General features: G+C 50.2%; 2 protein-coding genes across 8 annotated transcripts; one reads left to right on the top strand and one right to left on the bottom strand.

Annotated features, from left to right (window-relative positions):
- Positions 1-463: 463 nt before the first annotated feature.
- On the top strand, positions 464-17,259 carry flt1 (fms related receptor tyrosine kinase 1). 7 transcript variants are annotated; one of them, XM_061265239.1, is made up of 28 exons: positions 464-1,000; positions 2,150-2,252; positions 2,484-2,692; positions 3,888-4,012; positions 5,609-5,774; positions 5,864-6,000; positions 6,082-6,253; positions 6,331-6,448; positions 6,533-6,702; positions 6,765-6,912; positions 10,786-10,903; positions 10,988-11,096; positions 12,232-12,528; positions 13,475-13,621; positions 13,698-13,933; positions 14,000-14,135; positions 14,514-14,618; positions 14,699-14,812; positions 14,898-14,977; positions 15,407-15,479; positions 15,572-15,663; positions 15,724-15,846; positions 15,985-16,096; positions 16,169-16,268; positions 16,343-16,439; positions 16,523-16,605; positions 16,714-16,789; positions 16,849-17,259. In XM_061265239.1, exons 1-28 carry the CDS (start codon positions 946-948, stop codon positions 17,014-17,016), a joined length of 3,669 nt encoding a protein of 1,222 aa, XP_061121223.1. In that variant the 5' UTR covers positions 464-945; the 3' UTR covers positions 17,017-17,259. The 7 variants fall into 7 exon arrangements, with proteins under 7 accessions (XP_061121223.1, XP_061121222.1, XP_061121226.1 ...); XM_061265238.1 differs by having other exon boundaries at positions 466-1,000; positions 16,343-16,448; XM_061265240.1 differs by lacking the exons at positions 464-1,000; positions 2,150-2,252 and having other exon boundaries at positions 2,556-2,692; positions 3,892-4,012; positions 16,343-16,448.
- pan3 (poly(A) specific ribonuclease subunit PAN3) lies at positions 17,217-23,791 on the bottom strand. Its single transcript, XM_061265249.1, has 19 exons — positions 23,569-23,791; positions 23,046-23,413; positions 22,125-22,246; positions 21,963-22,035; positions 21,824-21,894; positions 21,549-21,693; positions 21,254-21,471; positions 21,047-21,151; positions 20,914-20,971; positions 20,674-20,835; positions 20,494-20,610; positions 20,319-20,420; positions 19,537-19,702; positions 19,375-19,462; positions 19,163-19,302; positions 18,961-19,090; positions 18,818-18,882; positions 18,608-18,746; positions 17,217-18,511 (listed from the first exon to the last, which is right to left on the bottom strand). The coding sequence occupies exons 1-19, from the start codon at positions 23,586-23,588 to the stop codon at positions 18,371-18,373; spliced, it is 2,430 nt and encodes an 809-aa protein (XP_061121233.1). The 5' UTR covers positions 23,589-23,791; the 3' UTR covers positions 17,217-18,370.
- Positions 23,792-24,447: the final 656 nt, after the last annotated feature.

The raw sequence follows: 24,447 nt of genomic DNA, 5'->3' as shown, positions 1-24,447 counted from the left end.
GTTCTATTTGGAAGATCCGGCCACAGTTTGTGATGTGTTTGTGTGTTTTTTGTATTTATTACACTAATAGAGGGTGAGCAACAGTTTTGCCTCCGTGTGTAATGAGGGGTTGTGGAATTGATGGATTAGAACACAAGACTGTCTTCAGACGCTACACTGTCGCCGTCTCGTGGTCTGTATGAGAAATGCTGCCAGTCGTAACGTCCTGGGAATCGAAAGCAAATTTACGAGCCGCTTTTTTTTTTTTTTTTTTTCTGGTACTATATTCTATCACTTGGAATTACAAATGGAAAAGCAAACTGCTATTAGTCTTACGCAAATGAGAAGAACAAGCGGTTTTTCAATTGGGCTATTTATTTCTAAACTCAATTCAAATAACGATGAGTTATTCCATTTTGATATCAGCTTCCTGGCGTGATATCTAAACATTTTAGTTCGGTTTCTGGGAGCGTTACACAAGCGTGTACGTATTGGACGGACGTTTACAATGTTCCCATTTGTGATCTGAGGGGGGGGGGAAAGGTGCGTACGTGCAAGTCACCTCGTGGATTATAACCGAGGGAGGCAAATGTGTCCATGCAGCTTGTTATTGAGAGCCAGCCAGCCAGCCAGGCAGCCAGAAAGCCGGTGTGATTTATTCCCTAGTTTGGAGCACTCGAAGGAAGCTGGGAGTCGAGTTGAGGGCCGGGCGGGTGGATCCGAGACCGGGTGGCTATTACGCGCTTGGCTTGGGTGTGTCAGGCAGGACGCGCTTGCGCGCGCGTCACGGAAGGCCGCCATCCGGTGGCCCCCACTGTGGGAACGCTATAAAGGGCCAACGACGGCAACGCGTCGCGCAGGAGTCCCTCAAGTCACTTGTCTTCCTTGTGCGTCATCTTCATCCCCATCCAAAAGGACTTCAACGCACGGCCCGTGTCTTTCATTATCGGTGGTTGGACGAACACGATGAACTTTCTGCTCACCTTTCTGCTTTGTGGATTGTACGCGCTCTTTGCCAAAGGTGAGTCAGTCGCCAGCGGTCAGTCAGACAGTCAGCCATCCAGGTAGCCAGAGCCATCCAGCCATCACTGGATTGCCTCGTATATACTTGCGCTCACCTTCGACTACTTTTACGCGAAGTCGATGAGAAGCGCTTCGGTTCATGTGTCTTCAAATGTGTGTTGATAGGTCATTTCAATTGGATTAAAGTACTCATTTCCCTCCCTACTTCTAACTTTTATTTTTTGGATACTTTACACACATGCGACCAAATGATGAATTAAAAAAAATCTTATGTTTGCAACATTATTCCATTTGAGTGATTTTGGCTATTTGCATCCTGCTGTTAATGCTTATTTTATTCATTTGACATTTTGATAGAAATATGTCACTCATCAGCAATTTTGAGTAATTTCAAATGTATCATCTGGGGGGTTTGTTTTGTATTTTTTGGACAATCTCCTTCATAAGAGCGACTCCAATTTTTATTTCGATGATTCTATTTTTAACTACATTAACCCTTTTTGAATGTTTTGGGTTTATATTATTAGAAATTCAAATATTTTGTTTTTCTCTTGCAGACTTTTCATGTTTTTATTCAGACTTAATGGTATAAGCATTATTTTGTCTTTAATATGATATTTACTTGAAAGGCCTGACAGTTGGGGTTAAAAAAAATAGACACATTTATTTGAATTAATTTGGTTACATAAAACATCCCAGTACAAACCCTTGCCATTTTTGACATTTTTAAATAATCTAAACTAACTGTCTTAGGCGGTAATCATTTCGTTGTTGTTTTTTTTTCCTTAAATATAGCTTTCATGACTAAATCTATAATGTCGAAAATCTCTCCTGGTATAAACATCTGGGGCTTTAAGAATGTTTCTTTTTTGTCTTTCTCTTCCATTTTGAATAGACTTGGCATCAGGCAAGCTATGTATCAAAGTACGTGCGAGCGTGCGTGTCAAAGAGTAGGAAGTGTTCTCGGAAGTATGAGTAAGGCAACTTACTGTGAATGAGCCATCCGCAGGGAGCCATTACGGCAACAATCAACGCACGCGCCTTGCTTGCTTGCTTGCTTGCTCTCTCTCATCCATGTCACCACCAAAGCCACCAAGGTTGCTCCCGAATCCACCTGCCTCAAAGTGCCCTCCTGTCTGTCTCGCAGGTGCAGACGAGGAGGCAGACGGCAAATACAGCGTGCCCGTGCTGGAAGGGACGCACAGACAGCTAGTTCTGGAGATCAACCAGACCCTGGAGCTCAGATGCAGGTCACTTCAGCCAAATGCTAACAAACAACGCTAACAAATCGCAACCTTGTCATGAACGCTTTCGATCTTTATTATCCTCACTTGTATCTATTCTTTATCTTCTGCAAAGAGGCTCCACATAGATGTGTGTATCCTAGGCCTGCATTGCGCTGCCCCACTGGTGGCAGCACAATGTCAATTGACGGCAAATGAAATTGGTCAGCCGAGGTCTCATTGCTTCTCGTCATCTAGAGGTCGCTGGGAGCTGTCGTGGTCCTTCCCGCCTGACCTGCCCCACGAGCGGATCCGCGTGGAGGAATCCCGCTGCGGCAGGGCACAGCGCCTGCACTGCAGTCGCGTGACGCTACTGGGCGGCTCCCGGCCAGGCCACACGGGCTCCTTCCTGTGCCGCTACCGACACCGAGCGCAGCAGCAGGCGTCGGTTTACGTGTACGTGACAGGTAAGAAGACACCTGCGTCTTGTTGGGGCGCTTGCCGGCCGAGCTAGGGAGTTGCAGCAAAGCTAGGGCTACTCATTGTTGCAGCAACTTTGTCGCTATACTCTGGAAATTGAAATGACATATCATGATCTTAAAGTGTGTGACATGCAAACTACAAGTGGCTGACAAGCACTCCAGGGTGTACTGGGCTTTTCTCTCTTCTACTTTTTCAAAGTCTGGACGTTTTTCAAGAGGAAGTGCTAAAAACAGTAACGCCGACGATCTCCAAACACTTCAGGCACCGTTTCAGCACCTTGCGCTGCTCTCGATCTGTTTCTATTCCGAGATATTTGTATATAAATAAAAGCCTTTTTGGGCGTGGGATGAATGGGCCAGCTGTTGAAAGGCTCAAGACTGGGCAGAGTTTCCCATGCAGGGCATCGGCCTTATCTGCCCCGCTCCAGCATCCTGTGCTTGAAGGGAGGAGGCCAGGGGTTGGGAGGTTGAGGCGCGGGACACTAACTCTTGGACAAACTATGTGAACACGTATGTGTATGTGTGTGTGTGTGTGTGTGTGTGTGAGGTTAAGATGAAGGCCACCGCCAAAGCAAAGAGGAGGCACAATGTCTGCAATGGTCGACCCCTCCCTCGACCCCGCAGAGCATCTCTGCCCTCACCAAGGTGACGGACGCAGGGGGAGGCGTCCATTGCTCAGGCCTCCTCGTCCATTACGGCCCAAATCAAAGCGGCGGCAGAAGGAAGCCCAGCTCAGTGGGTCGGTCCTTGGGGTACTTTTGTTTCGGGGGGCGTTCAGAGATTAGCTTTCCTTGAATAACAGCCCCGAACACACAAACAATGCGCTGCAAAGATTGCCTACCAACAATCTGGGTGTTTATTGTGGCCACCGACAGAGTACAAATAAACACTTGTATCGGATGTTAGAAATGCCCCTGCTACCTTCATGGGAAGCATCATCGACATGCTAACAATTAGCATCAATAAATCGCGCATTTATGCGTACGTCTAAATGTTACTTTTTTTGCTCCGAACCTATTCCGATAACGGACACCAATACAAAACGGTAAATAGCGCTGATTGAATGGAACAGAAAGTAGCCCTGGCACGGAGCCCTGCGGAACACCTTTACTGAATGCACACGCAGATAGATAAGTGTGCATGCCATTTGAGTCCCTGATCGCCAGTGTTTGGCTTTCAGATAGCCGGCAACCATTTGTGGACCATTCAGAGATGAGCCCCGACGTTTTGTACTTGAAGGAGAAGCAGCCGCTGGTCATCCCCTGCAGGGTCACCCACCCCAACATCACCAGCACGCTGGTCAAGGTAGGTTTCAAGGCTTTGTCACCATTCATGTCGACTCAACAAAGAAGTCAGCCCCTGAAAAAGGGTTTGACTTAACAATTGTCTCAAGAAGCCATGGCTGAAAAGTCTGCCATGTTGCTAAATAAAGAAAAGAAGTCAAGCAGTCTAAAAAACGATGGCCACCTTTTGTATTTCTTAACAAGCTTTTTCCGATCTTTTTTTGCTTTGTTTTGAAGCCGGCTGGAGACAGGACGTTAGGTCCAGAGTGCCTCGTTGGCCCCCAGCCAGCACGACTTCCCACAGCGTCACTCATAGTCGCACTCCTGGCCGCCAACTTTTTGGCCATGATGCTTAAAACAGCTGGCAAGAGGAAGCCCAAGTAGCTGCGCTCGGCCCCCGAAGCTGGCGCCATTGTCTCAGAACGGCCGCATGTGACTGCTCCCTGCTGGCTGGCTGGCTGGCTGGTTGGCTGGCTGGCTGGCTGGCTGGCTGGCTGGCTGGCTGCTGGCTGGCGGCGTGCCGATTGTCCAATGACTAAATCGGGGCGAATTTGCCAAACAAGCAGAATGCAGCCAAAACTTAGCTTTCGAATAAATGAGTCACAAGAAAAAATAACCCGAATGACATGGATTGCATGAGTAAATAGCCGCTTGCTTCACTCCATTCAGAAAACAATTGCTCATTTTTCTTTGAATAAGTCACGATTAGCAAAGCCATAATGGAAAACAAAGAGGAAGCGCCAACCAAGGGAATGGTTCTGAGAATAGCTTCCTCCTACACCACGCCATTTTCACGTGACGGCAAATTGTAAGATTTTGAAAAATGATTCTATATTTGCAAAAAAGCAATACATGTGGTACTTTTCGTTCAGTACAAAATGTATTTGTCCTGCTCTCAAATTCTTGTAAGCACAAAGGGAACCAATGTAAAAATAGCTCCCATCCTTCCCTTCATCCACTGACTGTCACAAGCCTCTGGAGTGTTTTTTTCCTGGAATGCCTTTTTCCATTTTGGCTAGCTCCATCCAACAATACCCTTGAGCCCACCCCCCCCCCCCCCCACCCCCACTAGCCTCGCACTGTGAAAGTGACACGCCCCCCAATCCAATCCGTCCTCATATCCTGTAGTAACAGGATGCGAGAAGACGGACTCGGCCGGAGTCACGTTTGCCAGACCCTGACTCCTCGGACGCCTCCTACCCACCTTGGGCTTAGGTAAGAGGGGGCGAAGAGAAGAAGAACAAACGGGAAAAGGGTCACCTTGCACCTACCTGCTCCCCCGAGACAGGGTGGGAGGCTTTTTCTCCGTTTCCTCGCGGGGACCTCCGAGAACACAACAGTTAGAGTTACGCAAGGATTTAGGCCACAGAAGCCAGAGCCCGCCAGGACTCATCAGGATCTGGCTGGATGGCTCTCAGGATTTCGAGCGGCACCGGAAATTGGAGTCCAAAAATACCGCAGGTCATTTTGTGTCCACTTCCAAAATGTATTTGAAGGGCTGGGAAACAAGTGTTCCGCTCACATGAATTGATCTTTTGAAGAGAATGAAATCTCCGCAGTTTCCCAATCACTGCCAATCGGAAAGCAGAAGGGAAATCGAAATGTGCTTCTCCCGCAGTTCCCCAACCACAGCTTGAGTCCTGACCAAAGGAACATTGTGTGGAACAGCAAGCGGGGCTTCACCATCCGCTCTCCCACTTTCTACTACATCGGCCTCTTCTTCTGCCAGACCCTGGTGGACGGCGTGACGCACAAGTCGCGCATCTACATTGTCCACAGACCAGGTCTGCCTGCCTGCCGGGACGAGGCCACAGCCAAGGCTTTGCTTTGCTTCGGAAAACTCACCTATCTGCTTCTTCCCGTGTGCTCTTAGTGAGCAACATCTTGGACGTGTACCTCAACAGTACTGGTCCTGTGCAGGCCTTAAAGGGAGAGAGGCTGGTGCTCAACTGCACCGCCACCGGAGAACTGAACACCAGGGTGAACATCTCGTGGGACTACCCTGGAAAGGTAGGCAAAAATGAGAAAGAGCAAATTCCAGGACAATCTGAGAAAACAAGCTCGTTTGTTTGTCTGTCTGTCTGTCTGCAGACGAGCAGCAGCGGCTCCACGTCCAAGCGTCTGCTGAAGCACAGGACCCACATGTTGTTCTACAACATCCTGACCATCCCCAAACTGCGGCGCACCGACCGCGGCCTCTACACGTGTCGCGTCAGCAGCGGGAACAAAACCAAGCAGCAGAAAGTCACCGTTAGCGTTTACGGTAAGTTCCTCGTTGAAACGGGACAAACACGCCTCTTGCCTGCCAGGGTTTGGACTTTGCTTCTTCCGTCTGGGCAGATCGCCCCTTCATCCGACTGAAGCCCAGACGAGGCTCGGTGATAGAGGCCCGAGCGGGTCAGAAGTCCTACCGGATTTCACCCAAACTGCGAGCCTTCCCGGCGCCCCAAGTGATCTGGTAAAAAAAAAAAAAAAAAAAAAAAAGCACGCTTGTTCAGGTCAAAGACGTGAGTGACGGTGCCCGCCCGCCCGCCCGCCGCAGGTTGAAAGACGGCACGGTGGCGGCCGAGCAGTGCTCCCGCTACCTCCTGGACGGCCATTCCCTGGTCATCCGCGACGTGGCCGAGGAAGATGCGGGCAAATATACCGTGCGCGTCCACAACCAGGAGCACGGACTCTACCAGAACCTCACGCTCATCCTGGTGGTCAACGGTAAGACCTTGACGGCAATGTCTCGCTTTGTGTTGTTACATGTGCCGATTTGCGTGTCCCAGTGAGTCCTCAGATCGGCGAGAAAGCCGTGTCGTCGCGGGACTCGGGCGCCGTACCCCGGGGGAGCCCACGGTCGGTGCACTGCACGTCCCACGCCGTCCCCGCGCCGCACCTCCACTGGCTCTGGCACCCGTGTCCGCCCAAAGGCCTGTGAGTACGCACCTGACTGACGCCAGCTAGCAAAGGGTGAATCGGAAGCCCTTTTGAATCGAGCAGGCTTTTGCTTTTGTCTGTCCCCTGCTGACGTTTTGATTCGGGCCAAATTGACTTTGCTTGTTTTAAGGCAAATTTGAGGCGAACCTTTCGATTACAATCAGTATTATTTGTTTGTTTGTTTGTGCCGTGACTTTTAAGACCACTTTTTAATCGTACGTTGATTTTCTGATTTTGAGGGTTCTGTTTTTCATCTTTTATTGGCAATGTCACGTTTAAGGTGGTTTAGAATACTAGGTTTGTTTTTGATTAGTGACTACCAAGTTAAAAAAAAAAATGTCCTTGAGACGTCTTAGAATGCAAATTATTGCTGATATTATTTTTTTAACGGTTAGTTGCATCCACATACACATACAATGCTGAAATGTCACAGTAAAAAAAAAAAAAAAAAAAGCGGCCCGTCCCCTCTGCTGTTATTGTTGTGCGTTAAATGGTGTGTGCGTGTGTGTGTGTGTGCATTGTGTGATTGAGTAAACAAGCCATGTTTTGTCTATTTCAGCATGTGTCCAGACACTGTTTCCTTCTTGTAAGGACAACAGATGCCTTTGAGGCGCTTTCATGTGTGTCTGAATGTGGCAGAACGTCCGTGTGCGCTTTGTGTGTCTGCGTGTGTCTCATTGTGTCACTTTTTCGCTTTCTTTGCGTTCTTTTTTTTCTTTTTTAATCCCTTCATAATGCAAAGTGTGGTGTGCATGGTCCATTCAAACACTCACTCACTCACTCACTCACACAGAACATGAGAGACTTGAAAGGAGAGAGAGGAACACACACACACACACACACACACACACAGAGACTTGAATAGAGGGCAGTTCCGTGCTCTCAGGCCCGATTTGTTGCCTTCCAAATCAAACGTGGATGATTTAATGGCTTTCCTGCGGAGGGCTTAGGGTGAGAGGCCTGTTTATTATTGTGATTGCACAGCACATCCTCCGATGCTTTTTCTTCTATCGGAGCAGGCCAGCCGCACGCACGTACGCACGCACGCACGCACGCACGCAAGACGCACACTTGGCAAGAAGAGACGGAACGGTTTTCGGGGGTCAAAGACGTATTGTGTAGCTCGCGAGCGCCAGCCGCGGAGGTTAAGTGTTACCTGAGAGCAGGGACGCCGGTGACATCATCCACATACTCAAACTTTGACCCCTAAAAGCAAGAGCGCCCGCCCCCTCCCTTTCCACCACGCTCGTGAGCAACTCGCAGCCTCCCTCCCATGAAGATTTCCGAAATGGTTTCTCACTTGTACGGCAGGCAGTTCAAATTCATACTATACTGCTACAATTGCTAAATGGTGATCCCAGCCTTGCTAAATAGTCATTTTGCTCACACTTTGCAGGTCACTGTTGCTAAATAGTGATGGGACACTTGCAGGTCACTCTTGCTAAATAGTGACGGGACACTTGCAGGTCACTCTTGCTAAATGTGCCGTTTGTGCTTATCCTGTGCTTGTCTTGTGCTGCGTGCCGGATCCTCACTGGGCCTCACTTGTTCTTCGCAGCCCGGCTGCACCGCAAGCTTGACGCCGAGCCGGAGGAGGCCCGGCGGGCGCCAGGGGCCGGGCCGGGCCGGGCCGGGCCCAGGAGCTCTTCTCTTTTGGGTCCCCGCACATAGCGGGGTCCGCCGGCGCTGGTCCGGCCATGGGAATGGCAGCTCTTCTTATCAGGCCCGGGCAGGAGGCGCGCTGGGCTTCCTGTGCGAAAATCAGAGCGCTTTTCCTCTCGTTGTTTGGCTTCCTCTCCCGACGCGAGACGCTTCCCAGCAGCGTGATTGTCCCCTTCGTCTTCAAACGTGGCACAGGGCTGCTTCCGAAAGACTTGATCTATTCTTGAGACGCCCCCCCCCCCCCCTCCCCTCCCCTCCCCTTCCCACCCTCACACACATCTTCCCATCACCAGAACTCTGCTGCTGCTGCTGCTGCTGCTGCTGCTGCTGCCGCCCCCATCACCAGTGCACACGCACACACATACGCTAGTTGCAAAATGTTAAGTATATTAAGGTGGGAGTTCAGGATGAGCCTAAAAGCAAAACTTGCATTTCTCCCAGTACATGCAACAACACTTCTTCCAGTTGTCGACTGCATTCCAACGTGCATTGAAGCGTCTTCCTGACCTTCCAAACCTTTTGTGACTAGCGTACTCGTTTGCATCCCGCATCCTCGGTGGAAGAAGCCTTGTTGAGCTGGAGTGGACTTGCAACACTGCTGAGCAGTGGAGCCCCAGCACACCAGGCTCATATACGTACTTACACATAGAGAGACACCTGTTTCACTTATTTATTTCTTCCATGCTATGCAACCAGCCACATCTATCGAAGCTGCTTTGCTTGTTTTTTGGTGTCCTAGAGTGGTACTATCATGGGTGCGTGACCCCCCGACCCCTGACCTGACACCCTGCTCCCCCCTGCCCTGCCCCGCCCACACACACACACACACACACACATCCACAGAAGCTGTGAGTTTTTACGGTTTGTTGTTTGTTTGTTTTCCTCCAGAAAGAAATGGAAAAAGAGAAGAGGGAGTGGACACAAGGTTTCATAGTTGAAAAAAAGCCGGACGCCTACCATGTAGGAAGTCCGCCGAGAGATTTATGTCGCGATTAGAACAGCCCCAATTGTCTGTGTGTCGCAAACAGCGATGAGCCGTTTGCATGAAGGATGAACAGGGCCACTCCGATTTGGGGGGGGGGGGAATATACATATGTACTTTATATGTACTAATAATGTATAATGTGTATATTTATATTTATATATATATATATGTATAGAGATTTTTCTTTTTTTAACTTTTTTTTCTTCATGCTTTATCATTGCTCTCACCCATGTGGTCCTAATTATCCTTCATACACTTGACATGCAAGCGTGTGTGTACGGATGGGTGCGTGCAAGTTTGCAAATGTGCCCCTTGTATAAAGATGTTCTATGAGTAATATATGAAGCTAATATTTAATAATTTTATACAACTAACTTACATATGAGCAAAAATATTTGTATGACTCTGTCCAAACATATTTGTTTTTAAATTGTTTGTAACAGTTGATGTTGTTTTGCATTAAACTTCACTTATATATGTGCATTGTTCTTTTAAATATCTGTGTGGTAATTTTGGGCTGTAGACAAGAACAGTTAGGTGTAGTTAGTGAAGACGTACGTACAAACACACACACACATACACTGAGTGGGTGTGGAGTGATTGGTGTGTGTGTGTCTTGTCTACTTGTCTTTGTGTGACTAACAAATCTTTATCGCAAAACCTTACACTTTTATTTCCATTTGGAGTGAGAGTACCACAGACGCGCATGTGTGTGTGGTGTGTGGTGTGTGTGTGACGCACAGGGTGGGCCGCACACATTGTACAATCCAAGAAGGAAGAGCAATCAGGGAAACGAAAATAACACCTCATGGACAAAAGAGCTAACATTTGATCTATTCAATGTGTCCACAAAGTTACATCCATAAAAGTCAGCAACAAGCTAAAAGTTAGCACATATTTGTATCTTTGCACAACGGACCTCAAATGGAACGTTTGGGGTCCAACAATAGCAGGAGGCCATTCTGAGCCGTCCAAAACAGGAAGTCCCGTGGCCTCCTACCGGACGGAATCCAGAGACACTAATGCTTCCAAACGGTTCCTCGGTAACGCGTATCTATCGAGCAGCGGTGAAGGAATACAGTGGCTCTCTATATTTAGAGCGGAAGGTGTTTGATGCCAATTTGTGACTAAGACCGAAACCGTCATACCTTGTATGCATGCGCATGTATGTACAGCTGCTGAATTGTCAACACAGCTGAGTGTCCTCCTCTTCCTCACTGAAGGTGCGCAGCTCCGACATCCGTGTGGCTCCCCGTGAGCGAGGGGCTCCCCGCCACGTCCACACAAAACCGCATCCTGAGTGTGACCCACAGACAGGAAGTGCTTCAGGGGAAGACCAAGGTGGAACATGACACGCCAGCGTGATACTAACATATGTTCATGTCCTCGGATTAGAAATGGACTCACAGGTGCGTGTGCGTTTAGACGGTGGGTGTTGCGACCGTGGCCCGGGCTCTGGTGTCAGGTGTGTTCCGTTGCGTGGCTTCCAACTCTGTGGGACTGGACCACCTGGACATCCCCTTCTACGTCACAGGTGAGCACACCTACAAATAATGACAAATTGGAAAATCACAAGCAAGCTGGTCACTTGTTGCTAGGCGGAGTCTCGTGAAAAGAAGTCCCATTCGGAAAAGCATCTTCATTAAGTTGAACTGTGTATTTCACTAGAAATTTGGGTGAGGTTCATTGTGTTGCTCTTTAGCGCGTCCGAGTACAATTGAGCTTGCGAGAACGAAACAGGAACCCGTCCGTGGGCCCTTATCATTCCACTAGCCCCGTCTCGCACGGCGCATTTCCTTGGACTGGCAGCCCGGCTTTATTTCGGGAGGCCTCGGGGTGTTCGGGAAAGATAAACACAATCCGCCATCAGGAAGCTCTCGAGCCGTTTCCGCGGGAAGTTTCAAAGGGCTAAAGTAAATAGAAAGACTTTTTCTCGCCGTCTTCACGCTGGCCACAATAGTCATGGATAGGTGCTCCAAAATGGCGGCCGGCTTGGACATGTCACCGTGAATGGCAGCTACTTTCTCCAATGGCACCACTTGCAATCAAAGCCTTCTCTCTCGTTGTAGCCAGAGCCCTTGAAAGGAAAGAAAACTACAACAACAAAAAAGAGTACGTTGATTCAAACATGAACGTTTAGATTGTAATTGCGGCAGTGACGAATCAATTGACTTTTTTATTGCCCGGATCAATGGCAGTAATGAATGATTTCAATCATGCGCTCTTGACGCTGAAATGCGTACTGTTAGCTAGCAGGCTAGCCACTTTGGACTGGGAAGCTTAGTTAGTTTGAATTCCTAGTGGTAGAGTGTTCACCGCCCTGAGACCGGAAGGTTGTGGGTTCAAACCCCGGCCGCCCGGCCAAAGACTAAAAATGGGACCCGCTGCCTCCCTGCTTGGCACTCAGCATTAAGGCTTGGAATTGGGTTAGGCTTAGATCACCAAATGATTCCCGGGCGCGGCGGCGCCACCGCTGCTGCTCACTGCTCCCTTCGGGGATGGCTTAAATGCAGAGGCCAATTTCACCACACCCAGATGTGTGTGTGAGACAATCATTGGGGCTCTCTTTACCTGTCTTTACCTTTATCGTACCAGTAGAGGGAGCCCACGTACCATTTGTGGTTAGGTCAAAACAAATATATATAGAACCACTCGACCTCTCTTCTCAGACGTTCCAGGAGGCTTTGCCTTGAGCCAGGGGGAAGACGCCAGGGAAGGCGGAGATCTGCGCCTCACCTGCAGCGCCAACAAGCACCTGTACAGCAGCCTGTCGTGGCGACGCTTGCATCCCGCCGGCGGCGGGGGCACCGCCCTCAGCGGGCAAGCGTCCACGGGGGAGTTCTCACGCTCTCTGCTGTTGTCGCTAAGCAACCTGAGCGCGCAAGACTCAGGCGCCTACATGTGCGCCGCCCGCCACCGCTTGACGGGGCAGGAGGCCCACCTGGTGGCGCAGGTGAGGGTCTCAGGTGAGTTCCTGATTCCGTCGTTTAGCCACTGCCAGGCTTCCGTCATCTGGTTAAGCTCGCAAGCAGAGTGCTGCAATTATCCCAGCACGAGGGCCTCCTTATTTCGGGACATCCTGATGTCTTTGTGCACGTATGTCGCAACCAAACAAACAGCCACGCTCTCTCTCTGTCTCTCTCACGGACTTTGGGAATCGGGTCCCCTCGGCTTCCTTAGGCCCCACCCTGCCTTTGCTCGGTACCTCTTTCACGTGGGAATGGGATCTGGTCCGGAGGAAGGGCGCACAATGGCACTTCCCACCATGCCACATTTACAGGCCCCTGCGCTGGGCCGCGGGAACAATCAGCCAATCAGACACTGTCAGGCCCCCGCTTGCACAATCATCAATTGTTGTCCGAAGATGGGGGAAACAACAACCAGTCGCCTGGCTTAAGTGACTTTGCTTCATGTCTGCGCACCGCTCGCTCTAACAATCAACGCCCGACACGTCCACTTCCTCCGTCCAGACCCCCACTTGGGGAATCGCCCCACACACACTGGGTGACCAGTGAGAAAAAATGAATTAGTCCACTTCCTTCACAAGTAAGAAAAAAACAGAAGAGTGGCTTTCGGGGTGAGTGAGGTTCAAATCAGATGAGTTAATAGCAATGTGTCATAGTGACCGAAATAGTTTGGTCGTAGGTGCATTTGTTGTTCTGATACAATGGCTCCTTTATGACTTGACAATCACAACTACACACAATTCAAGCTTTTATCAAGTACAGTACAGGAGCAGGAAAGGGAACTGCGATAGACATCGCAGTTCGGTTAGCCGGCGCGAGACCTTAGCGGAATTGAATTGAGAAGTGATAGCACACGGGGATGCGTTTCTGCCGGTGTTCAACAATCGCCTGCACTGCCCCCTAGTGTCGAGTGGGGTGCAATTGCGTCCTCTGTTTTTCTGCTCAGCCCTGGAGCCTCCAGAGCTGCTCAAGAATTTGACGGATCGTACGGTCAACGTCAGCAGCTCGGTGAGCCTCCGTTGCCCCGCCGAGGGCGTCCCGCCACCGGCTGTCACGTGGTACAAGAACCAACGCGCTCTGTCGGCAGGATCTGGTAAAAACCAAGAATGGAATGGCTACGCGATGTCAAATGCACTTCTTTATCCTCACGTGGCTTTTACCATTGTCAGGTATTGCCATGTCAGCAAAGGAGGGCTCGCTCCATATCGAGCGCATCACCGCCGAGGACCAGGGCTTGTATACATGCCAGGCCAGCAACCAGAGGGGCTCCGTGGAGAGCTCCGCCTACATATGGGTCAATGCGCCCGAAACGCCATCCATGGAGATTCCCACTCTGACGTGCACGTGTGTGGCGGCCACCTTCCTGTGGCTTCTCCTGACGCTCCTGATCCGAAAACTACGACAGGTCAGGAAGCCCGACCCCCTGTGCAATCCCGGGTTAACCGGGATTCCGCGTCCCTACATTCTACAGCCCGACAATTCCCAGAGTCAAACCGAGTACCTGTCCATCATACTGGACTCTGGAGAAGGCCCCGTCCCGGAGCAGTCTGAACGACTCCAGTATGATCCCAACCGGTGGGAGTTCCCTCGAGAGCGTCTCAAATTAGGTAGCGTATTTTTCTCCTATGTTTGCTCCCAGGAATGTAAGCAGAGGATGTATTGAGATGGCGTCGGCGATCCTCCGACTTTCTCATAGCTCTTATCAAATGATCGTTGGGAGGTTCCATTCATCAGTGTATTGTCTTTGGCTGGGTAATTAAAAGCCCAGTCGGAGGGTGTTTACTGACACTAATCAGCCACAAGGGTGGTGGTCAGTCCAATGTTCTCCTGACGGCCTTGGAAGTTGTGTCTTATCAGACGCTCACTTCCAGGATGGGCGAGAAGCGAGTATCATGTCACACACCCAAGCGGGAATTTGGGTTAGGGGGAAGCTTTCAAGTCTTCACTTGGAATAATACTCCAAGTATGGTGTTCCTGTCAAGCAGGCAAGAATTTGGGCCGAGGAGCCTTTGGTAAAGTGGTGCGGGCAGCTGCGTTTGGAATGGACAATGCTTCCAGCTGCACGACGGTTGCTGTTAAAATGCTCAAAGGTACAAAAGGTCTTCAATCTATTGCATTGTAGTTTTCGCCCCATGTATGTATGGATGTATGTTGGCGTTTCATCCGCTAGAGGGCGCCACAGTCAGCGAGCACAAAGCCCTGGTGACTGAACTGAAAATCCTCAACTACATCGGACACCATGTCAACGTGGTTAACCTACTGGGAGCTTGCACCAAGCCGGGAGGTTTGTGGACCATCGTGATTCCGCACGCAATACGATTTGGCTCAGGTTGAGGAGAATTCGGATGTGGCGCGTGTTGGCATTACAGGGCCGCTGATGGTGATTGTGGAGTACTGTCGCCATGGAAACCTGTCCAGCTTCCTGAGAAGCAAACGCGAGATGTTTGAGGTGACTGTGCTGTTGAATGGTTAAAGATGCTATCGGGCTCTCTTGTCATTATGTTAAGCAATACCGAAAGGGTCAAATCATTGGCGCAAAAAGTCACTTCTGTAATCTTGTGTTGAGGTTGAGACGAAGACCTTATCTGCCTCACCGTTACTTCCCTATAGCTCCTCTGAGCCTCTCGCAATTAACCAAACACGGCACGTCAAGTTTCTCACGGCAACTTCAATTTGGATGCCTTGACTTGCTTGCGCAACTTTCCATTTATAGCTCGAGTTAGGAGCAAATGAACGCCATTTCAAATCCAATTCTACTTTCAACGCAATTCATTTGAATGCCAGTTACTGCTCTTGTGAGTCGAAATTCTTTGTCATGTCATTTCTTTTGGATTGAATTCCAATAGAGAAGACTTGATTTCTATTTTATATGCTCCAGGTAGCCAGAAGAAAATCTGGAAAGAAGAGTTGCAACATCCAGAGAGAAATGAATGATGACACAAACATTGGAGGTAACTGCTGCCAGTGGTTGCCTTTTTGTTATTAGCAATAGTTTGTAAGCGTCTATCATATCTGGAATTTTCTTTTTTTCAATTTCCAATAGATGACACATCAGACTCGTCGTTATTTCTGGAGGATCTCATCTCTTTCAGCTTCCAGGTGGCGCGAGGAATGGACTTCCTGGCGTCCCGCAAGGTCTGACCCCTTATCATCTTCAATCCGTGACATTTGATTCGATTTTTTTTTCCACTTTAGTGCATTCATCGGGACCTGGCAGCCCGAAATGTTTTACTGTCTGACAACAAGGTGGTCAAAATTTGCGACTTTGGCCTAGCGAGGGACATCTACAAAGACCCCGATTATGTGCGAAAGGGTGACGTGAGTACGCATGCATTCACACACACACACACACACACACACACACACACACACACACACACACAAATTGCATGCGAGCAGCTTTGTTTCAGTTCCAACATTTTGCTTTGCCTTTTCTCTAACCTGATCGGCTGTTAGGCTCGCCTGCCTCTCAAGTGGATGTCTCCGGAGTCCATCTTCGACAAGGTCTTTACCACTCAGAGTGACGTGTGGGCCTTTGGTGTCCTGCTCTGGGAAATCTTCTCTTTGGGTAAGAGCTGACGACACCCTTGGACACAAGGGGAACTCGGTGAGAGTGATGTCGTGCCGACACGTACCGTAGGGGCCTCACCATATCCCGGCCTGCACACCGACGAGGACTTCTGTCGCAGATTGAAGGCGGGAACCAGGATGAGGGCGCCGGAGTACAGCACGGCCGACATGTGAGGAGAAAGCCACGGCGAGTCGGCTTTGGCTTTCCGTCCCGAGCTCACGTGGTGGTTTTGCGGCTGTCCAGTTACAGCACCATGCTGGCCTGCTGGGAGGCCGAGCCCAGCGAGAGACCTTCCTTTTCCAACCTGGCGGACACCCTCGGAGATCTGCTTCGCCCCACGGTCAAACTGGTCGATATCAAAAAAACAACACGAGTCATCGGAAGCCGTTAACATTGACAACAATGTTGAATTTATATTGGCAGGACGGGAAGAATTGGATTCCTCTGGGATCTCGGGTGGAATCTCGGAAGAGCGGAGAAACGTCCCTTGCTGTCACTAACTTAAGGTCGCCACTGTCCATGATTTGATCGCTTCATTTCATTTGTCATGTATTGTTGAACAGAAGAACCAATCCAAATGTTGACCATGTGAGCGGTGTGCTTGCACCGTGCAGTTACATGCATGCCGTGGTGGCCAAACTGGACACATTTGAGGAGATGCCCTGCGAGGATCCGCGTCACAGATCTGAGGTGAGGAGGAAGCAAATATACACACACAAATACTTGAATAAACTTGACGTGTGCTTCAGGATTGCGACAGCGGCATGGTCCTACCTTCAGAGGAGCTGCAGCGTCTTTCCTGGAGCAACGGCGTCAAGGAAGCCGTCCGCCTCCATAGCAACGGGTCATCCGGGTGGGATTCGGACCTGGGGGGCTCCCCTCCTCCCGACTACAACCTATTTTACCCCTCCTTCTAGCTCCCTCCATTATTACAGTTAGCCAAGTCTAAAAGTCACAGTTCCTGGTTGTATTGGTACCTCAAAGGGAGGAAAGGCCCTTCTTACACTGACATTATATGCTGATATCTGTATGGATAGTTTTGAGGAATTCCTATGCTGTAATGTGTGGTTTTCTTTCGACTGCCCTTACGCATTTTTTCCAATGTGACGATGCTGTCTCGCTTTTTGAATTCTTTATTAAAATACTGCTGTACACACAAATATTGCAAAGTTTGAGACATTGGAACACGAGGGGCCCAAAAAAATGTTGGTTGTGGAGTGTGTGCGTGAGGAGGGGCTGACGGGGAAGGGGGGGGGGTCTAAAGCACCACAGTCATCAGATGAGCTAACACAGTTAGCACCACCCCCCCACCACCACCACCACCAAGCAGGCATTGAAATCCTTTCCATGAAGTCAATTGTTCAGGGTCAACAGAGTTCAAGAGCAGTGTTTAGAATCGTGGAAAAATCTCCTCGGGGGGCGCTGTCAACAATCCTGACCAATGATGGCAGATCACATTCAATCATCGGGTGGGCTGGGGTGGGGGGGCTGTGGCAGGCGTGTGTTTGTGTGTGTGTGTGGGGGGGGGGCACTACCTTATTTGTCATCCTGCGTGTCGTTCCCCTTCACTACTGTTGCCATTGGTCCACAGATTTAAAAAAAATTAGCCCTCCCGCTTTGGCGAAAACTCGCGCACACACACGCACACACAAAAAAAAGCGCTTCTAAAAAAAGAAGAGTGGGTGACATTCCGTATAGAGGCAACTGCCAAAGGGGGGGCGGGGGGCTGGGGTCAAAAAACAAATGAACAGCGCCATGATAAATGCGTGACACTCTCTGTACACCCGGTGGGCAATTCATTCACACATAAAAAAGTAACCCGGGGAAAAATTAAAATCTTAGTGCAGGCTCCTCTGAGGGGAAAAAGAAACGCCTTACTCACCAACCCCTCGCACACAAACAGCGGTAGAAAGAAACGATAAAAACATGTTCAAGAAGAACCTCAAACATTGGTTTGTTCCCCCAAAATCTAAAAAAAAAAAAAAAAGTTCGCCGTCCCAAGCGTCCATTTCTTATACCGTTTTTCCAGCTTGCAGGTTTTTTCCTTTTTTTTTTTTTTTAGGAAAGACTAAAAAAAAATATACACTTCAGAAGGGAAACAAAAGCCTTCTCGGTGGACAGTGTATGCGACTGAGGCCTTCCCGCCCAAAATGCTGATGTTGAAATGTCTCCACGAGCGCAACCGTCCACCGGCTCGCTGGGAAGGTGGATGGCCCGCCGTAGTGCAATAGTGGTGCGCCCGCCCGCCCACCAGGTCAGTAGGGGACGACGCTACAGTGAGCCAGCGGAGGCCGCTTGCAGCTCCTGAAAGGTGCTGTCGAAGCAGCGCTTCAGGTCCGAGTAGGTCACCACCAGCACGCTCTTCTCGTCCCGCGACACCAGGCTGATCTTCTCCGGCCCACCAGCGTCCAGCTGGCCAATTCATACAAAGAAATCAAAGTGAAAATGTGGTGCCACACTACATTCATGGAGAGTGTCCGTCTGTTACGGAAAGCAAACGTCACCGACTTTGTTGAGACAGGAGACGATGTGGCTGAGGTCGATCCACGGCGTCCCGGCTTCCGTCACCTGGTGAAAGAGGTGGTCCCGGAAAAGCTTGAGCAGGTAGCGGTCGCCCGTTTCCGACCACGTGGGGTCCTTCTGAAACCTGAAATCCGCACGGCGGTTTTAGGCGTTGACGTGGCAACGGCGCAAATGCGGACGGAGCGGCGGACTCACTCGGGCCTCTCGTTGATGGTGCCCAGCTTGGCTAGCAGGCGGAAGAGGCGGCCATTTTGCACTTCCTAAAAAAACAGGGGCAATCGTGTTTTGCCGCCCGCCGGCTCAAAGTGCCATTGTTGACTGTGCATATGGCACGTCACCTTGGCCAGGTCCTCCTCGATCACGTCGTTCCTCATCTGCGAAGCGTCCAGCTGCGTGTAAAATCGAGCTCCGATCATCGGCATGATGTCGTTGACGCTCCGGAGACGAGACTGTTCGGTCAGCAGGTATCTGGAAGCAGAGAGAGAAGCAAATGAGTTAGATTGGGGGGGGGGGGATTGTTGGCTCAAATGTGGCTCTTACAGGATGAGGTTCTTGAGGTCTGACGAGTAGTTGATGGACACCAGCTCCATGGCCTTCTGCAGGTTCTCCCTCTGAATGCCGGCCAGCGAGTTGCAGGCCAGCGCCAGCACGACTTTGCCCAGCGACACCAGGTCGGCTTGCTGAAAACACAAGAGCCGCGTTTAAATCGATGCCGACGAGCGGCCGGCTCGGGCGTTGCGCGTGGCGAGCACCTGGTATTGCGGCATCAAGGCCAGGTGGTTGCTCTGACTGCTGTCAAAGGTCAGGACGTCAAAGACGCCCACACAATTCACTCGTAACCTGCGCGCGCAAAATTCCATAGATAGCGTCACGAGATGATCTCATCTGGTTGTTGATGCTTCTCATGTACAAACCTAGTCTTGCCCGTGATGAGGATCTTGCTGGGGTCCATAACGCGGCACGCCAGGCCCGCCGTGTGGATGGTGCGCAGGGCCGAACTGAGCTGGACAATGTAGGCCCAGATGAGCGACTCGGGCAGCAGGCCGGCATGCTGCCGCGGAGGTGGAGGCTCGTGTTGTCCTACACGCGCACAAAAAAAACATCACACACGTTATCAGGCAAAAGCAGCCTGTGAGAAATGAGCAACGCGCAAACTGACTTCCTGTTTTTTCTTCTTTTAATTGGAGTGGGGCTTCTCAAAAATGCCAATGGCCTGAAAACCAGCATGTTAGCCTCCAATGAAAGTCTGGATCAGTTTGGATTGCAGCAATTGATTTTTTTGCAAATTGGACGGCTCCAATAATTGAACATGACACAAAAACTAGTGTGGCGTGTTCTTGGGTGCTGCAGGCTAGACACTGCTCTGCTCGGTTCTGTTCTCGTGGATGAGGTCAACAGCAGCACCTGCCTTTAGGATCACTTTCAGCCACAGGTTCCTTCTTAGGTCCATGTTTCGCTTGCACCGTGCCCAACAGTCAATAAAAGACTTGATCCAAAATAGAACGCATGGCTGACTTGCCGTGCTACCCGCTGGAGCAAATGATATCCAGCCCTTAATTGGATTGACGTGCCTAAGCGGGTGACCTCATTAACGCCTATTAGTAGGTCACCAAAACAAAGTGCGTCAGGCCATTTTTTTTTTTTTTTTTAAATACATGTATAAAAGGGGACATTATTTGGAGGAGGAGCCGCTTACCCCACTTCCTCTTGGTAAAATACGAGTCGGCCGCTGGGTCGTTGAAGTGTCGGCTGAACATGGTTTCTGCGCCCGCGTGGAAGTCGTAAGAGAAAACCAATGCTGGGGGGGGGAGGAGAAGTCAATACTGATTTAAGTCCATTTTAAAAGTAGAAAAAAACCCATTCCAACTCACAGTGGTCTCCAAAGGCCTTTGTCGTGAAGACCTCCCTGAGGGTGACCGAGTTGGAGTGCTGAATCTTCTTCCACATGTCCACCAGCATCATGCACTTGGTGTTGACGAGGCGGAAGCCTGAACAAAGGTGAAATGGAGTAGTCTACCGAATATTCCTTTGGCACGTGCGCGCGCGCTTACCGTGTATCCTCCGCAGGCAGTAGGGCAGGTCGTCCTTGCTGTTGACCGCCTTGTAGCAGGACGTGATGTAGCTGAAGTTGCTGGTCTTCTGCATGCGGTTGGGCGGCGGGAGGGCCTCCAGGGGGAACAGGCTGTGGTAGCTGTCCACCTCAGACGGTACGTCTGCACAACACAGGGCACCGTCGATGACTACTTTTCATCACGCTAACAAGGTAGGATCCGCAAGTTTGGGATTTCCACCTGTGTTTTCCGAGTGGTCGATCTGCGCCATGGTTATCAGGTGCCTGTTTATTAATTCCTGCCGGGCGTTGGAAGACGTTAACGGCGGCTCACGTCCGTGGGCCCCACGGACGGACGGACGGTGGAGAAATACCTGTCGGAGTTCATCTGCCATGAAGAAGGACGGGGCGTTGGCTTTGGGCTGCATGTAGGCCACGTGGGGTGCGGTGGGAGGGTAGATATGGTAGGTAGGAAACACCTGCGGTGACACCACAAACAATGAGCATACGATTTACTGATAAACCAAAACTCACTCATGACTTTCTGAATGACAGCCAAAGAATATTAGTCATTAGAATACCATCCCGGCCATGGGAGCAGGCGTATTGTCCGTGTAGAAGTATGTGGTCCCCCCGACGGTCTCTTTCTGGATGATGTGAGCGCCCGGGTCGGCCGCCGTGGTGGGCACCATGTAGTTGACCGGGTTGGGGGTGTGGCTGCGGCGGCGCGGGGCAGGCGAGGTATGCGGCGTGATTTTCGGCGAGTGAAGGGGAGATGAGCCCGCCGATAAAGACATGCCTGAAAGCAGATGGGCAAGCGTGTTTGGAGCGGGACGGAAAAGGAATGAGACGGGAAAGAAAGGAGACGGGCGGCACCTGGAGCTAAAGCGGCAGCTGTGGAGCTGTTGAGAGCCGGGTGGGCAAAGATAGGCGAGGGGAAGGCCTGCACAGAAGACGGCGCCACGGTGGCCATTCGTGGAGCTCCCTTAGGGATGAACTCGCTTGCTGTCGGATTGGGCGCCTAAAAGACAAAAAGATTGTTACGCACACCTTAAAACAAAACAAATCCTTAACTGTTCCGACAGGTCGGTGCGTCACCAATTGCAGGTCACCTCAAAAACTAGGGACACCCCGTTTTGGTTTTTCCTCACCTTTCTCCGTTGAGAAATGCCAAGAGCAGCGAAATCGCTGAACAGCGATGATGTTGGGGAGTTGACAGGGTCTACGTGGCGGGGGGGGGAGAAAAAGTTGAGGTCATTTCAATGGGAACTGGAGCAATGTTGGACTGACCGTGAGTGCTGTGGCTGAAATTCTTGGCACCGTCGTTGAGCAGACTGGGAGAGCTGCTGCTGGTAGTGATGCGCTAGCGAGAAACGGAGAGATTCAAAAGACAAGAAAGGAAGCTGTGCTATCAAAGATGGGAAAGCATGACAACCACAAAGTTGTGGATACCTGCATCATGGAGTATTTGGACTCTGCGGGACTTCCAAATCCATTGACGCCAATGAAGCTGCTGCTGAAGTAGGAATTGGTGAGGTTGGCGTCGCTCAGACTCGCTCCCTCCATCCCTGGAACTGCAAAGGCCGAGAAAGTGTTTCTTTTCATATTGAGCAACAATGCTGTCAAGTAGAGGAAGACGTCAAGAGTGAGCGGTCTCGACTATGTTCAACCAATCACAGGGCTCATTCGAAAAAAATGTAAACACTTCCTCGGATGCAAGCAACGGCGATGCTAATCTCTACGCACCGCCAGCCAGCATGGTTTCCTTATCAAGCCACTTGACATCTTACACATTAGTATCGTGACGCCAAAATAACTTGGCGCTATTTGGGGTTGATTTGTACAAAAGAAATGAGCGAGCGCAAACAAACAAACAATACCGCGTGGAAGGCTGCGTTAGCCACTATAGCTACGTTAGCATCACAGCTACAGTTCGCAAGCATGTAAACACGCGCACTAGATAGGATTAAACAGCATACGAAATGATTGAGTTGGATCTGAAATGAAAAGCATAAGATATCCCAGGGTTTCTTTTTGCACAACAGATTGCCATGAAGCGCTTTCTGTCCATATCCTATCCACCCACAGCTGTCATAGCATCGGGCCTCCTTGGCCAGAGCGGCAACAGGCTCTTAATGCTTCATTTACACAACAACAGTCAGGTGAGTTGTGAAAAGCCACCCGGAGAGCTCCACAACACAAAGTAGACGATACCGAAATGCACGTGACCGCTAAATGTGCCGGAATCGGTTTGGGGCGACGAGGAGGCCTCACTGAATCCCCGGGCTAGATTTTCAGTCAAGTCCGACCATGCTCCTCTTTAAGTCAGGTGTGCACCCAAGTGAGGTCCCGGCTGTGAAAAGCATTACTCACTGGCTAGCAACGACCCGTCCAGAGAAGTCCCCGCAGGCCCCATGGCTTCGCTCTTCTTGGGCAAGCCGGTTCCTCCTCCAGCGCCCGAGGCCGCGGAACCTCCGAGGGAATACCCCGTCGGAGTCCCGCCGCCGGCGCCGCCGCCACCCCCGGGTAAAGACAACGGGACGGGTTGGCTCAGGCTAGCCATGGACGGGTCCTCGTGCAGGAACTGGCACTCGTCTCCATAGAAGCACGTTTTGTCTTTCGCGTAGTAACGGCAAAACTTCACCTTGACATTGGGTATCCCGGCACCCCCGAGCGGAGCGGCTGAGGCTGGGAGTCCGCTGTTCATGGCACCGTCGCCGCCGCCGCCGCCGCCACCGTTGCTGCCGGAAGACACTCAAACATAGAGAACCGCACAGAGCTAGCCCCGCTTGGCTGGGCTCGGCTAGCCTGCAAACGACTCTCCCCTTTTCCGCGGACTAAAATTCGCCTCCTCTGTGGCGTCGGGACCACTTCAAAAATGCGCTGCGGTACTCACGTCATCACGCTGGGGTGCATGTTTGGCTTCCAGACTTTAGATCATTGCACGCGCGGAAGAGCGATGGCAAGGGTCGCCATCCATGTAGACGCTTTTCAATGCTATTTTAAAAAAAGAAAACGTGTCGCCTGTTGTTGTTTTTGCTCACTGCCAGGCTTGTCTGCTGGACTGCTTGCTTGCTTGCTTGCTTGGGAGCCGCTTTGCATTGTGGGTAAGCGACTCTGTTTAAAACACAGCGCACACTGATGCTGCTCCGAAAGTGTGTAAAATCTCTTATCCAATTAGGAAAATAATAATTACAAAGCAAATGGATTTGGCCCACGTCAGAGTTTGATGGTTTATGTTAAATTGTGGTTCGAGCTTTATTTGTGCCAAATCCACCTGTGAGTGGAACATTAAACCTTAAACGTTCATTTTAAGAGTGCTTTGGAAATAACACCTCAAAATCCATGTACCACCCCAAGTAAATGTTTATGAACAACTAATCAAATGCAAATGTACTTAAACGTTAAATACAACTGAACTGATTGAAGAAAGACGTCCGTCACAGGAGGTCATGGATGTCAAGTGGAAATTTTAATTCAGTGATACTTTCACGTACCACTAGAGGGAGCTCCCGTATTAGTTACTAATCATTAATTCGTAACATTTTGGAACGAACCTTTGTATGGATTTGCTGTGAAAAAGGTGTCGGGTGTAAGGGCCTGCACGTTGCAGTGCAACGCTTTTATTTTGTACCACTTTGTGATCATTTTGTCATCTGTTGCTAATAAAAATGAATTTTTAGCATCTTTGAACAATGTTCATGTCAAATTAGGGTTTGTAAAGGGATCACTTTAATAAAGTTGTGTATTTGTGGACTATAGTACTTGTACATAC

The sequence above is a fragment of the Syngnathus typhle genome, linkage group LG19 (assembly GCF_033458585.1).
Source record: "Syngnathus typhle isolate RoL2023-S1 ecotype Sweden linkage group LG19, RoL_Styp_1.0, whole genome shotgun sequence".
In the NCBI taxonomy this organism is placed as follows: domain Eukaryota; kingdom Metazoa; phylum Chordata; class Actinopteri; order Syngnathiformes; family Syngnathidae; genus Syngnathus; species Syngnathus typhle.
The sequence above is the reverse complement of the archived record's forward strand: the minus strand, read 5'-3'. Positions and strand labels throughout refer to the sequence as shown.

Bases quoted from the DNA above. Each gene is read 5' to 3' on its own strand.
- pan3 (XM_061265249.1), bottom strand. From the start codon at position 23,588: ATGCACCCCAGCGTGATGAC. The intron at 19,303-19,374 runs GTGCTCGCCACG...TTGTGTTTTCAG, and splicing joins CCTTGATGCCGCAATACCAG to CAAGCCGACCTGGTGTCGCT. The intron at 19,091-19,162 runs GTAAGAGCCACA...CTCTGCTTCCAG, and splicing joins GACCTCAAGAACCTCATCCT to ATACCTGCTGACCGAACAGT.
- flt1 (XM_061265238.1), top strand. From the start codon at position 946: ATGAACTTTCTGCTCACCTTTCTGCTTTGTGGATTGTACGCGCTCTTT. The intron at 1,001-2,149 runs GTGAGTCAGTCG...TCTGTCTCGCAG, and splicing joins GTACGCGCTCTTTGCCAAAG to GTGCAGACGAGGAGGCAGAC. The intron at 16,606-16,713 runs GTCGCCACTGTC...TGCACCGTGCAG, and splicing joins CTTGCTGTCACTAACTTAAG to TTACATGCATGCCGTGGTGG.